The sequence below is a fragment of the Anabrus simplex genome, chromosome 1 (genome assembly GCF_040414725.1).
Source record: "Anabrus simplex isolate iqAnaSimp1 chromosome 1, ASM4041472v1, whole genome shotgun sequence".
NCBI classification, from domain to species: domain Eukaryota; kingdom Metazoa; phylum Arthropoda; class Insecta; order Orthoptera; family Tettigoniidae; genus Anabrus; species Anabrus simplex.
The window spans coordinates 674,088,786-674,102,445 of NC_090265.1; the positions used below are offsets into that span (position 1 = coordinate 674,088,786).

The 13,660-nt window shown below is 37.7% G+C and overlaps 2 protein-coding genes across 6 annotated transcripts in view; one reads left to right on the forward strand and one right to left on the reverse strand.

Annotated features, from left to right (window-relative positions):
- The window catches only part of LOC136871967 (alpha-crystallin B chain), a 178,312-nt gene that overhangs the window by 119,545 nt on the left and 45,107 nt on the right, over window positions 1–13,660 (reverse strand). The gene's annotated exons all lie outside the window — the stretch shown is intronic.
- Window positions 1–13,660, forward strand: part of LOC137496951 (kinesin-like protein Klp61F) — a 298,626-nt gene that overhangs the window by 89,189 nt on the left and 195,777 nt on the right. For all 5 annotated transcript variants that reach the window (XM_068225129.1, XM_068225130.1, XM_068225131.1 and 2 more), the window contains 2 exons: window positions 833–982; window positions 13,148–13,577. In XM_068225129.1, coding sequence (XP_068081230.1) covers window positions 833–982; window positions 13,148–13,577 — 580 coding nt within the window. The remainder of the gene's footprint in view (window positions 1–832; window positions 983–13,147; window positions 13,578–13,660) is intronic.

Below are 13,660 nucleotides of genomic sequence, written 5' to 3' on the forward strand. Positions count from 1 at the left end.
TTGGATACACTTCATATATATTTGCGCTGTCTGAAGCTGCTCCGCGCCATTTTATCCGCTACATCTCCATGTTAATGATCATCTCAACTGTAACGTAATGGTACACTAGTTATAGTGCAATACCAGTCTCTTGTTTAGATAACAGGCCAGTAATCTTGAGCACAAACCATACAAAGTTGTAACTACATTACAGTGTGTGGGGTATATATCTCCTTGATTTATTGCTGTCACTGTGTAAATAATGTATGATAGTAAAATTTGTTAATACAGGCAAAGATATCTGGAAAAGGTGTGCGTTCTACTTAAACCTCTATTTAAGGTAAATCCCCATTTAAGGTTAAAAATATCAGGCCCATGTAAAAATGTTACATAGAGGTTCTTCTGTACATTCTTCAGAAGTTTAAAATTTCCTCACGCTAAATGTGGGTTTTGCTGTGATGTGAATCATGTTAAATAGAACATGAAACTAAATTAATCTTATGGAATAATTTTTGGGACTTAACATTTCTTCCGTTGCTTTCGTAAATGTCATTAACTTTCGGTGGCTAAATTGAGTTGATTCTGAAAAATTTGTACACTGTTTTGTGAAACTAGGTTTCTTATATTGTGACAAGTAATTTCTTTTTGTAAATATAGATAATTTTGATGTGTATTTACATGCTTATTTATCCAAATTAATTTTTATGCAAAATTTAACACTTGAGTGTGCAAATGATGCTGTCTTTTCCTGTAAAATAACCTGTAGCATTGAGGACATTTCTGAGAAGGTTTGGTGAACTATTATACTGGTATTGTATTCGTGATATAATTTTCTTTTATTCTTATTTTCTAGGTTGTATGAAGATGCCACTAAGAAAGGAGCAGTCATTGTTCATGGACTGCAAGAGTTGACAGTGCGCAGCAAGAACGAAGTATATGAAATTATGGAAAGAGGTTCGCTGAAAAGGCAAACGGCAGCAACCATGTTAAATGCTCATTCCAGGTAAAGTTTTGCCCGTTCACAGGCAGTTAGTAGTGTACTTACAGATGTTCAACTTGTGCTGTGTTCACATGGACTTACTAAAATAGTGTCTGTAAATTTATTTGTATATACAGTGAATTTACAATGATCTGCCCTAGATTTATAAACACACACAAATAGTGAAATGTTAAGACAAGTTACTTTGTTAATACAGCAAAGCCCTTCTGTTTATGTACCCAGAATTTTGTTTTCATGTCATTCAGACCATTTGTTTCTCACTCCTTTCAATTTTTTTTAAGCTCATAATATAATCTTCACCCAGTATTAACAAATCTCATTTCAGATTTCCAGATTTTTGGGACAACTTTAAGAATACCTAAGAAAGTTATTTGCGACGTTGGCACTCTGAAATATTATAAGTTTTGGATAGCGAAAGTGATCTGTCTTCCGAACATTTTTCGTGTGTGGAGAGACAAGAAAGCAAACATCTTTTCAATTGAAGAAAATATGATGCATATTATGGGGGATGTGGATTAGTTTAAAGCAGTACGTGTTGCACTTGTGAAGGAACTTGGCATCTCGGTATCCAATTCGTGGATAACAGACACACAATCCAGTGAAGTGCTTCCAATTGCGGTCGGTACTTGAAGAGAGGATATGTCAAAAATGACTAACTAGAAGAACTGTACACCAATGGTTTTCTTCGGCACAAGCTGCGACTGTTCCAGTGTGTTCACAATTAAGTATTTATTTTCCACCTAGTCGATACAATGATTGCTTAAGGCAATTTTTAATGGTCAAAAGTGGTACATGTTTCGTATATTATCAACATCTTCAGCCACATAACACTGTTTAGATGAAAAATGTATAAAATTGACAAAGTAATGCTTTAGAGGAAGTGTCCTTAAAATTAACATAAGATTGACAAGATTAAAACAAACAAATAACTCAAGAGAAAATATATAAATTATTTCTACAATAGAAAGCAGTCGTCAAGGAAACACTTGTACAATATTCCATAGAGAAATTGTCCTAATAAATATTCTTTTCTTAATAAATCATGAAAAAAGATCAATTTATAAATTAAAAATTATACAAATTATAAGTAATTATCGAAATGAAGAAATCCTGATATCACAGTGCGGCTCTTATTATTAATGTAGATGAAGATATAACTAATTCCTAGTTGTCAAATCTTATTAAGCCTGCTTTCCTTTGGAACAGTAACTCCTGTCATTCTTTCACAGTTTTGCGCCGGGTGTAATATTGATGATGCGTTCTTCCTTGCTCTTGCACCTGAGGAGGTGGAGGAGCGGGGGATATAGGTGTGTCAAGAACTTCCTTGCTGTCACCTATAGCTTCAACTGAGGAGGAATAAGTTGTAGGGCTATCTGTAGGAGGAGATATTCCAATTCTTTTTTCGTGATCCTTCTCAAGCATTTTCAAATATACTAGAATTTGATAATATAATGGATTCTTATATTCTACAGCCTCATTATGGTTATCATTTTTCTTTACAAGTTGGTCTAGATGAATGTACAGGTCTTCATATGTGTTCATTAAGCTGCCCTTTTTTAACTTTTTTATGATGGTCAGGTCTTGTTCTATGTTGGTAAATTTATGACCTGTGGCAGTCATGTGTGATCCCATTGCTGAGAATCTTCTATGTTTTTCAGCATTCACATGTTCCAAATATCTAACTTTAAAATTGCGGCCAGATTGTCCTATGTATGTATTCTTACATTCAAAGCATGTGAGTTTATATATTCCGGAATCAAAAAATTTATCTTTTTCTGAGAGATTTATTGTATCATGGTTGAAAATACTATGTTTCATGTCGCAATGCCGAGAGAAAATGCTCTCAAAGTTGCAGGCGTGGGGATTGAAGACTTCGCATCTTACCTAGCATGCTGGAAAGGTTCGGTAATTATAATAGCCTCAAATGGCTGGATAGAGTTATTCAAAGTATGGCGCAGTATTGTGTACGAAGCTATAATTTTAGATTCAAACTGTGTAAGTTACGAGACTGTTCAGACCTGGACTTCAGGGGTTTCTGAAAGCTTGTGAACCATGCAATGTTTTCAATCTGGATGAAACTGGTCTGTTTTACAGCCTCCTGCCATAATTCTACTTGCAACGATTCTCTATTCATGAGAAGAGCATTGCGGACGGTTTGGTTAGCAGATGGGTGGAGAGGAAGAATGCGCAGTTGTAGAAGGGACTAGCCACTGTGGAATGATGTAGTACTATTAAATTTTTTTGTGTAAGACTAGGACAGCCACTTGCAACTAATTCAAGGTGACTGTGGGCTCATGCAAAGAAAAAAGGGAGAAGGGTTTGTTTCCAGATACAGTAGAACGTCGATAATTCGAAATCGGTTAATTCAATATGCCGCCTAATTCGAAGAATCTCTCGTTCCCCAAAACACGAGGTACGGTTTTGCATGTTATTTACATTGTTTAATTCGAAATACGGATAATTCGCAATTCGAAGAACGTCGGTCCCAGTATTGACATTCAGATATTTAATTCGAAATTGTCGTTCAGTTTGTTAAAAATATTTTAGGGCGTAATATGAATGAATAATCCTCCGCGTCACGAACGCGTCTTCCGGAACATGTATCTTTCTGCACTTTCGCTTGAGTTTGGTGTGTCTACAGCATACTTCAGAGTTGCCAAGTTCTAGTGAAATCAGTTATTTTGTATTCTTCTAGTTACTTATTTTACTTAAAGTTTTAGTGTGCAGTTATAAACTTCGAGGTTGTTATATTTTAATAATACTGTGTTTTAGTTTATTGTTATGGTATGTTAGTTTAGGGCACGTGTGTTCCTTTTTTTGTGTTGCGAGATGGCTAAACGTCAGCATTCTTCAAAGAGACTCGGAGAGAAAGTGAAAAATTATAAGGGAGGTCGACAAAGGACAAAAAACGAAAACTGAAATATCTAAAGACTTTGGAATTCCTGTGTCCACGCTTTCAATGTTTTAAAAAAATCGTGAGAGCATAGAAGCTCAGGGCATGCAGGGTGTAAATACAGTAAAGCGAATGTGCATTCGTGGAGGTCAACACTTGATTCGGAAGTACAATTGATAGTGGTTTCGGCATGTTCAGGCAAACAATATCCCTGTTGATGGCGACAGTATTAAGGGAAGGCGAATGAACCGACGCCAAAGATAGGTCTTCAGTTTCAGTGTTCAAACGGATGGATTCAGCGTTTTAAGTAACGGCACAATATCGTGTGGCAGGCAGTGTGTGGAGAAGCCGAATCTGTGAACACTAGCGATGCAGACAGTTTGCGAGAATGCGTGGCTCACATAATCAGTTCGCATGCACCGAACAGTATCTTCATTGCCGATGGGACTGCATTGTTTTTTAATGCTGAGCCCAAACGGACTTATGGTTTTAAGGGAGAGAAGTGCCATGGCGGGAAATCTTACAAGGACGGAAGCGAGACACTTCCTCCCCTCGTCATAGGAAAGTTCGAGAAGCCATGATGTTTAAAAGGGCGTCAGGCACTTACCGTGCAAATGTAAGTCGTCTAAGACTTTGTGGATGACGGGCCAAATTTTTGAGGAGTGGCTGGTATGCCTTGAGCACAAAATGGCATGCCAGGACAGGAAAATACTTCTGTTGCTGGATCAGTGCACTGCACACAAACGTAATTTAATTTTAAAACATGAGTCTTCTTTTTCTGCTGGCCAACACTACGAGCTACTTGCAGCCCCTAGACCAAGGCATAATTTCATCTGTGAAACGTGCCTACAGAAAGAGACTGGTGCGTTATTTTCTCCGGGAAGTTGCTAGAAATATTCTGGTGGGAGAAATACGCAAGTGGAACGTGACTGATGCAATGCAGTGTGTGACCGTTGCCTGGGACTGCTTCGTCAAGTGTGGTTTTGGTTTGTTAAATGAAGACGACAATGAAGATGAATGTTATGAGTTACGGCAAAAGTCCGATGTCGGTATGACTTTCTCCGAATACATTGCCACAGACCATGCGGAGACTACTTCAGAAGAGCGGGGTCCCACCGTAATGATCAACTGTGGTCACGTGACGCCAGAGGGAGATGCAGCTACAGCTGATGTTTAATACGGCGCAGGAGGCAACTATTCTGTCAAGGAATGATGTACTTGCCGCTCTAGCCGTGTTGGATTCAGTTGTGATGTTTGGGACATCACTGAATGTTTTTAATTATTGAACTATATATTTAATTGATAAGATGTATATATTTAATCACTGATAGGTCATTTTAAATTAATGTGTATATATATATATATATATATATATATATATATAGGGCCTTTATCATCCATTTCAATCATCATTTCATTTCTTTGTATCGCGGCTATAACGTATTCTGAACGAACAAATTATTGGGTAAAGTATTTCAACATCACGCATATTTATAACTTGCAGTAAATTTTCCAATAGCCGTTGTGAGGTGACCAGAGTCAGCAGGCTAATTTCAGCCCAGTTCCAGGAAAAGTACGTCATCGAGGTTACGAGAGATATTACCCTCTCCACATCATGAAGAGACAGTTGATACATTATTAACACCCACTTTCCCAACTATGCTTGGGGACGCTTTATTTCAGCGGGAAAGTTCAGCCTATGCGAATGAACGTAATGAAGCAACGTGATGGATTCACAGCTGTACATCGGAGAAGGGATGAGACCTCGAATCTTACTGGACCATGTGATATGGATGATGGAAGGAGACTTTTGAACCAATATATACCACCGACAAGGGCTGGAGAGGACATTAAGTCTCTCATTCAGACTCACATTCTTATTCAGATTCTGATTCTGATTCTCACGCTTGGAAGATACTCTTACTACGATTCTACGTCTACACATCGGAGAAGATTTTAACTTAGTTCACTTCGCATCTGAGTATATTCTACTCAAAAGTTACTCTCATTGGGACTTGTTACCTCAATGACGAGAGGTAGTCAACGGGAGACCGGTTCTGACTGGTATAGGGGAGGAGAGCTTTTATTATGAATTTAGCTACGCTACTGTTCCGTAATACGGAATACGAATTATTCTCTCCATGAACATAACCCATGGTGGTTTTGCACTTAAAATTAGGACTCATTACGACTTTATGTAAGGAGTACAATAGGAAGTGTTAAAGACAGGAAATGTGGATGTAGGACTGGAATCCAACAACAGATGAGGCAGCCTGTACGAGATCCACCCATCTTCAGCTTCAAGACAACAGAGTCTACATTTGGTGAGCTTATGGCATAAGTTACTGCAAGTCTTCGCGCAACAGTTCATCTTAGAGTTAATTTCATTCACTTTTTCTTTTGCTTCCGTAAGTTCAGATTTCGTTAATACGCCGTTACGTCACGTTTTTCATCTTAATAAATAGCTGTTTTAATTTGTATTTTATGAAATGATTATTAATGATCCTTAAATTCCAAGTTAATGTACTTAATGATTTGTGTTCCGTTCACCCCACCCCTGGGAGTTTTTTGAGTCTCATTACATATTTTTATTTATTATTATTATTATTATTATTATTATTATTATTATTATTATTATTAATTATCTAATTTTGTTTAAGCCATAAGCTTGAAGACTGGCGCCCTTGGGATACTGTTTCTGGAGAAACAATGACATATCATTTATTTATTTTAATATTAAAGTGACCCGCCACGTTATAAATTTGTCATACATCTGTGGGCAAAGTGGGTATGTCACACAGTGATAAGTGCAAATGATGCTGACAACACTACAAATAAGGCTACGGCCTATATGGAGCAGTTCGTAGGTAGTGTTTATAAATAAAAAAAAAAAGATGAAGCAACCTCTCGTACATTCTTTCTTTTAAAGGCAACAAGCCTAATGTGTGGGTGGGGGGCAAAAGAGCCCTACTGGACCATTAAACATTTGTGAACTATTCAGGTACTATACAAAGTAATCTATTATTCTTGATATTTGTTTTAAATATATGTCTGGGGTTTTTAAAGTTTGTTTTGTTGGTGTAATGTGTTCACAATTTCGACAGCCTTGTTGGCTCCCCTGTACAAATGCTTTCTTACTGCACTTAAATTAGTTAGGTTATAACCTATTTGCTTAACTTGCGTCATGCATATACAGTAAATTACCATACTCCTTCTCTTTGAATCGTGTTTTATTTTTCCCGGGTGTGAGGTTACGTTTCGAAGTGTATGGCGTTATCCAAGAGCATTATTTCAATAATTGCACCTTGTTGGATACATCTAGGAATTTTTTCCCCACGGCATTTGAAAGGTTTAACTGTGAATGAAGGTGATTGCGTGCTATAATGGATCATAGAATATTTTGTAATGCAGCAGGGGTTGGCATTTCTGAACTTTGAGGTAGCGGCGGTTAATTCGAAATCATGTAATTCAAAGTCAGATTTTTGCGTCCCAACGACTTTCAATTAATGAGGTTTTACTGTAGTGCTATACCTCAGACTGTCACAAATTCATTCTGCTGTATATAATGTTGAATTTTGTATGTACAAGTTCTTCAGAATAATGTGGACATTGGAACTTAATGATGTAATTGCTTATTGCAGTCTTTTTCTGTTAACATAACAGCAGGACGAATAGAAACATATAGTGTGATAACTTGTGCTGGTTATGTTCCTTTTATCAAAGGTTTGAGTCTTACACACGCGAAACTGTTTCACATGTTTGTTTCAGAATTACAAAACGTTTCGAATTGTACATAAAACCCCACTTCAGACTCTAATAAGTTAAACAGTTTATTTTCAAAAATAAGATAAAATTACATTTATGCCCAGATTGTTGCTTAGTAATATGATTTCAATTTGAGTTAACCTCCAGTCACAAAATTGTTTTGAGTCACTAATTACTTTTTACCAAACAGGCAAACCCAGGTTGTCTGTGTAGAAGCCAATCTAACTTCGTAATTACAAGTTACAAATCTGATTGAACTCGTTCATGCCATGAACTGTTACTTTTTTCGTGCAGCGTCTGCCGTCTGGGTCTGCCGCCGGGCACTGCTTGGTGGGTTTGTCCTTGGTTAGTGATTCAGTGGTTCCTTTCGCTCTAACTTTGGTGGCTCCTTAATGATCATCACCCATTCTATTCTTTACTTGCTCTATTCCTTGGGCAGTTGTAGCATTCGCTTTCAAATTCTCTCATATTCGTCGTGGCCTGTCACTAATGTGTTTGTGTAATAACTATTCAGTCTACCTATTCTCAGCGATAAGCAATAACCGCTCCACCCAAGTGTCATTTAATTTTTAATATGTACCAGTTGTAATCTGGAATTTTTGAGTTGGTGAATAACACACAGAAAATTTTGAAATATGCAGGCAAATAGGAACTAAGGATATTGAACATAGGCACTATTCTGCCATTATTGATAGAACCGGAACTGATATAAACAAAGAACATCGTGTATCCATCCGCATTCTCCACGTTGATTGTAGGATCACTGGGCTACTTCCAAGCACAAGAGCCACGTGGTGTTGTCTACAAACTGTTATGCTTATTTCATACCTGCCAACCCTTCTGATTTACCAGGAAACGTTCAGTTTAACAAGTCTTCCTATTTTTTTATTTATTTTTACTTCCTAATTTTGACCCATTTAACCTCGAGTATGGTCAATACTCTTCCCCTAGGATGAATTGTGTGGTTGTCTAATTTACGCAACCTCATTTTCAAGTGTGTTTATTTGGCAAGTGTATCATGCATTGCCTTCGTGTATCACGTTTCCCACACCCTACAGCATCGTGTGTGTTTTACAGCTGGGAATTCGGGACGGCAATCATCCTACAAGCGAGATGAAAGATGGAGTTTCTTTTTTGTGTGTTGTGCGTTGTTTTGTTGTAGTTGTAGGCCACGTGCTTTTTGTCTTGCGGTTCTGTGCTTTTCCCGCTGTCAATGTACAAGACATATTGATCTCTTTTGTATGTGGTAGTTCTGTGTATTTCAATGCATTTTTGTTCATCCTTAGCTCATAATTTGAATCAGTTGAATGTATTTCTGAAAGTAGTTGGGTGACAGTTTCTGGTATTTTCTCTTAGCACTGTGGCCACAAAACACAACTAACATTATCTCCAAGTGTTCAGAGATGCCTATAATACTGAATTTCCATTCGTGTTACAGTCTAACAAAGGAAACTATTATGCATTTCATTCTGTGTTACATTTTTTCTTGTAACCAGTTTTGTGTTTTAAGATTTTATATCTAATGGTCAATTTGCCTTGTTACTGTAGGCCTCTTTTCATCGTGACTGTGGCACAATATACATGATAAAATACAAGAATCAAAATCCTTCTTATTCTTGATTTCTAAAAGTTGTCTGGTATTTTATTTGGACATGGTAAAAGTAGTGTGTTGATTATGTTCTGGGGAGACTATCTTTGAACAAGAAGCCATTATGGTATGGTTTATTAAATTGGTTATGAAAGTCTCACTTCTGAGTTCATTTTGTGCAGCATTGTTTATTCCTGCTTTCCGTATGTGTGCAACTGAGTGTCCATTTCTTCAGTTTTTTAATACATGTAACACTGGCATTACCTCTCCTGATTGCTGCGACTACATAAGGCTGTTGCCGGATGCCACCGATGTCAACCTGTAGAAGAAAAGCCTCGTTAGGAAACATCTCGAATCTTGTGCAAGTCCCAGAAAAGTCGACACGTGCAGTACAGGGTATAGCACAAATTTCGTCACTAACATTTAATACCATTTTAAATGATAAAGAATTTACGTGAATTAGGTCAAATATATATTTCTTGCAGCACAAGTCGCACTTCCTATCTGTATTGGTGCAACGTAAAGCCACTAGCAAAAAAAAAAACCCACCCCTCTTGCGCCCAGGTATATGACCAACTAAACCTTTATTCATTACCACTGAAGTATACGAAAAAACAGCAATGGATTTACGTTCATTTTCAGAACACGAACAGAAATGTCCTAATAGGGGCAAAAACAATGTGAAAAGTCTTCCGGAGTGGATTTTTAACACAGTTGGAGAGCTTCAGTATGGCCTATGTCCTCCAGTAGCATTTATCACAGCTGGGCACCTATGTGGCAGACAGAGGTCCTGTTGCAGTATCAGGTCCCATTCTTCAATGAGAGCCTGTTAGAGGTCATGGAGGGTCTGTTGTGGAACAGGGCGCCCACGAACACTTGTCAAGTCTATCCCTCACCCTTGGTGCTATTCGGATAGCAGTAGGCTATGTCGACACCGGGGTTTACCCTCCCCGTTCCTAATAATAATAATAATAATAATAATAATATAATAATAATAATAATAATAATAATTACTGTTTCTACGTCCCACTAACTAATTTTGACCGCTTTCGGAGGCGCCGAGATGTTGGGATCTTGTCCCGCACAAGTTCTTTTAGGTGCTGGTAAATCTGCTGACACAAAGCTGACGTATTTGAGCACATTCAAATACCACCAGACTCAGCCGCGATCCCAACTATCAAGTTGGGTTCAGAAGGCCAGCGCCCCGACCATCTGAGCCACTCAGTTCAGCGCCCCCTTCATGCTATCATATATATTGTACTTCAATAAATATTTATGGGATCATAAAAATAAGTGTTTTATGCTTCGTAGTAAAGTAGTAATAAAATAAATTATAGTTAAGAATGTTTCATCCTAACTATTGCCAGCATACCAGTAATATAAATATTAATGCTACATGAAGAAGAGTATTTGCATACATTACTACACACCACGAACTAGGTTATGTTATAAACGAGTATGTAAGTAATACATCTCCAAATGATACATCCTAACTGGTCTGTTTGCTGGACCCGAGGTTTGCGAGGTTGATCCCGGCCGAGGGCTATGGATTTCAGTAGATTAATCTCGAGCCTGCTTGGAATTTGTTTACTTGAAATTCAAATAAATGTTGATTTTCTGAGGAACGGAGTATTGATAAGACCAGGCTTTTAATGTTTCAACGTTCCCCTGTGTTCCGTAAGAAAATACAGACATCAAAAAACACATATTAGGCCAACGGTACTTATTTATAGTAAAGCATGTTAGAGAATAATAAGAAATAAGTGCTCTCCAAGAAATTGTAGACAACAATGCATAAAATTATGCGACACAACACTTCACACTAATATAAACTATTTATCAGTAGAGCTAATATACTGCTGAATTTCTACTTTATTCACTACATACGATAGCATTAATTCGCCACAAAGTGCTGATACCAATACAAAAATGTCTGTTGTTTAATTACTTGGCTCTGATTGACCAATTCCAATCAACCGTGCCTTCGACAATTCTGTCAGTGCAGCCAATGCTAGCGCAGACTTAACATCATTAGTTTAAACGAGCGAGCTGTCGTTTAAAGTAAAATAGTGTCAGAAATTGGTGGAGAAAATAGGTGCAGGTTTAAACCAAACCCCATAGCACTGCAGCCCTTGAAGGGCCTTGGCCTACCTGGCAACCGCTGTTCGGCTGGAAGACCTGCAGATCACAAGGTGTCGTGTGGTCATCACGACGAATCCTCTCGGCTGTTATTCCTGGCTTTCCAGACCGGGGCGGCTATTTCGCTGTCAGATAGCTCCTCAATTGTAATCATGTAGGCTGAGTGGACCTTGAACCACCCCTAAGGTCCAGGTAAAAATCCCTGACCTGGCCGGGAATCGAACCCGGGGCCTCTGGGTAAGAGGCAGGCACGCTACCCCTACACCACGGGGCCGGCTACACAGGTTTAAACTAGGTATTAAAATTAAACAGGTTTAATTTATACCTGGTTTAACACGATTTGGGCGAAATGGCCCTAAATGTACTGGTACTAAAATGGTACTTGGAATGGAATGTGTCTTCATAATTTTTTTTAAAGTATCGTTCTTTACACCTTTGAGGTGTTACAGTGTTTAACATTAGTATGATACAATACGCAAAACATGAACGAAGCCTACATACATCAGTATCCAAGGAAAGTGATAAGAGAAACTAGGTTACCAAAATGAAGTGCATTGAAAAATACTTCCTGGCAGATCCTAAGAAATTAGAATCCGAATAGGGCAAATGGCAAGGATATTTTAGGGGAAAATTACAGCCAAAGAACCTTAGATAACAAGTATATTTACGTTAATTGGAATATTTTTCAAATAAAGAATAAATATCGATCCAGTAAGAATAGTAAAGTGGGTTATCTATAGACCCATTTAAAGTAGAAGGTACAATAATTAGTGCCACACTTACACGGAATGAAACTATGAAAATACATTAATCAGAGTGTCTAATGTCTAATATCTAATCTAATTCACCCTATACATGATGCTTCATTGACATTAAATTCAGTTTCAAGGTACTTTGCTTCGAAAGTGGTTAAGCTGTTTACAAAATTTTCCAGTTGTCATTGGCATTTTTGCAACGGTATTCTGTGGAAGGCAACAAGTTTCTGCGGCGAATCGTTATGAAACGTGGGTCCACCACTTCACCCCCGAAGCAAAGAACAGCGATGGAATGGGTGCACACATCTCCACCATGAAAGAAGGCCAAAGTTCAACCTTCAGCAGGAAAGGAAATGGTTAAAGTGTTGTTTGACATGGAGGGTGAATTTATGCCGATAGGCACGGCAATCAACTTGGCGTCATATTGTCAAACGTTGAACCGGTTGTGTAAGGCTATTAAAGAAATGTGGCGGGGAAAATTGAACAGCGGTGCGATTTTGAAAAATTATTTTAAAAAACAATTTTTTGTATTCTCAAACTGATGGATCAATTGAGTTGTGAGTCTGTATCCATGTTTAATGATATTCACAAATTATATGTTAAAATTTTGTGACCTTTTGATGAATTAGGGGAGCAGTTTCCTTTTTCTGCCAGACTATCGCCTTGAATGGACATTTTCTCTGTAATTTTATTGGAAATGCTTTGAAACAAATTTTTGCATTTCAAGTCCTTTTTGTGTTAAAGAAAAAAACGGACAATCTAATTCTGTGTAGTATGTACCCCATATAAGAAAGTATTGATCTTATGACTGTTGTAAATAAACTAAAACTTAAAACTGATATAAATTTTTTTCATTATTTTTTATTACTGACAATCCACATTAGAATTGTAGGGTAGAGGCTATTTTCATACTTAAGTGTTGCATGTGTCACTATCCCATTTTTAATAAATGTATGTTTCTGTTTAAGATATTTCTTATTTCAAAATTTTGTAATCAGTACATTTCTGAAAATATTTTATTTTTTCAGCCGGTCACACACAGTCTTCACCATCACGGTCCATATTAAGGAGAACTCTGTGGAAGGCGATGAGCTAATAAAATTGGGTAAATTGAACCTCGTGGATCTAGCAGGAAGCGAGAACATCGGGCGATCGGGGGCCACAGAGAAGAGAGCCCGCGAAGCTGGCAACATTAATCAATCCCTTTTAACATTAGGCCGTGTGATTACATCTCTGGTGGAACGAGCCCCCCATGTTCCATATAGAGAATCGAAACTCACCAGGTTATTGCAAGAGTCGCTTGGTGGCCGGACAAAGACGTCAATCATAGCTACTGTTTCTCCGCATTTCTCCAATATGGAAGAAACCCTGAACACTCTGGAATATGCGCATAGAGCAAAGAATATCCAGAATAAGCCCGAAATTAACCAGAAAATGGCCAAGAAAGCTTTGATCAAGGTAACTTTCATTACTCATTGGTAGTGATATGCTAAATTTTTAGTACAGTATATTTTTGTTACATTCAAGAAATATATAAATAT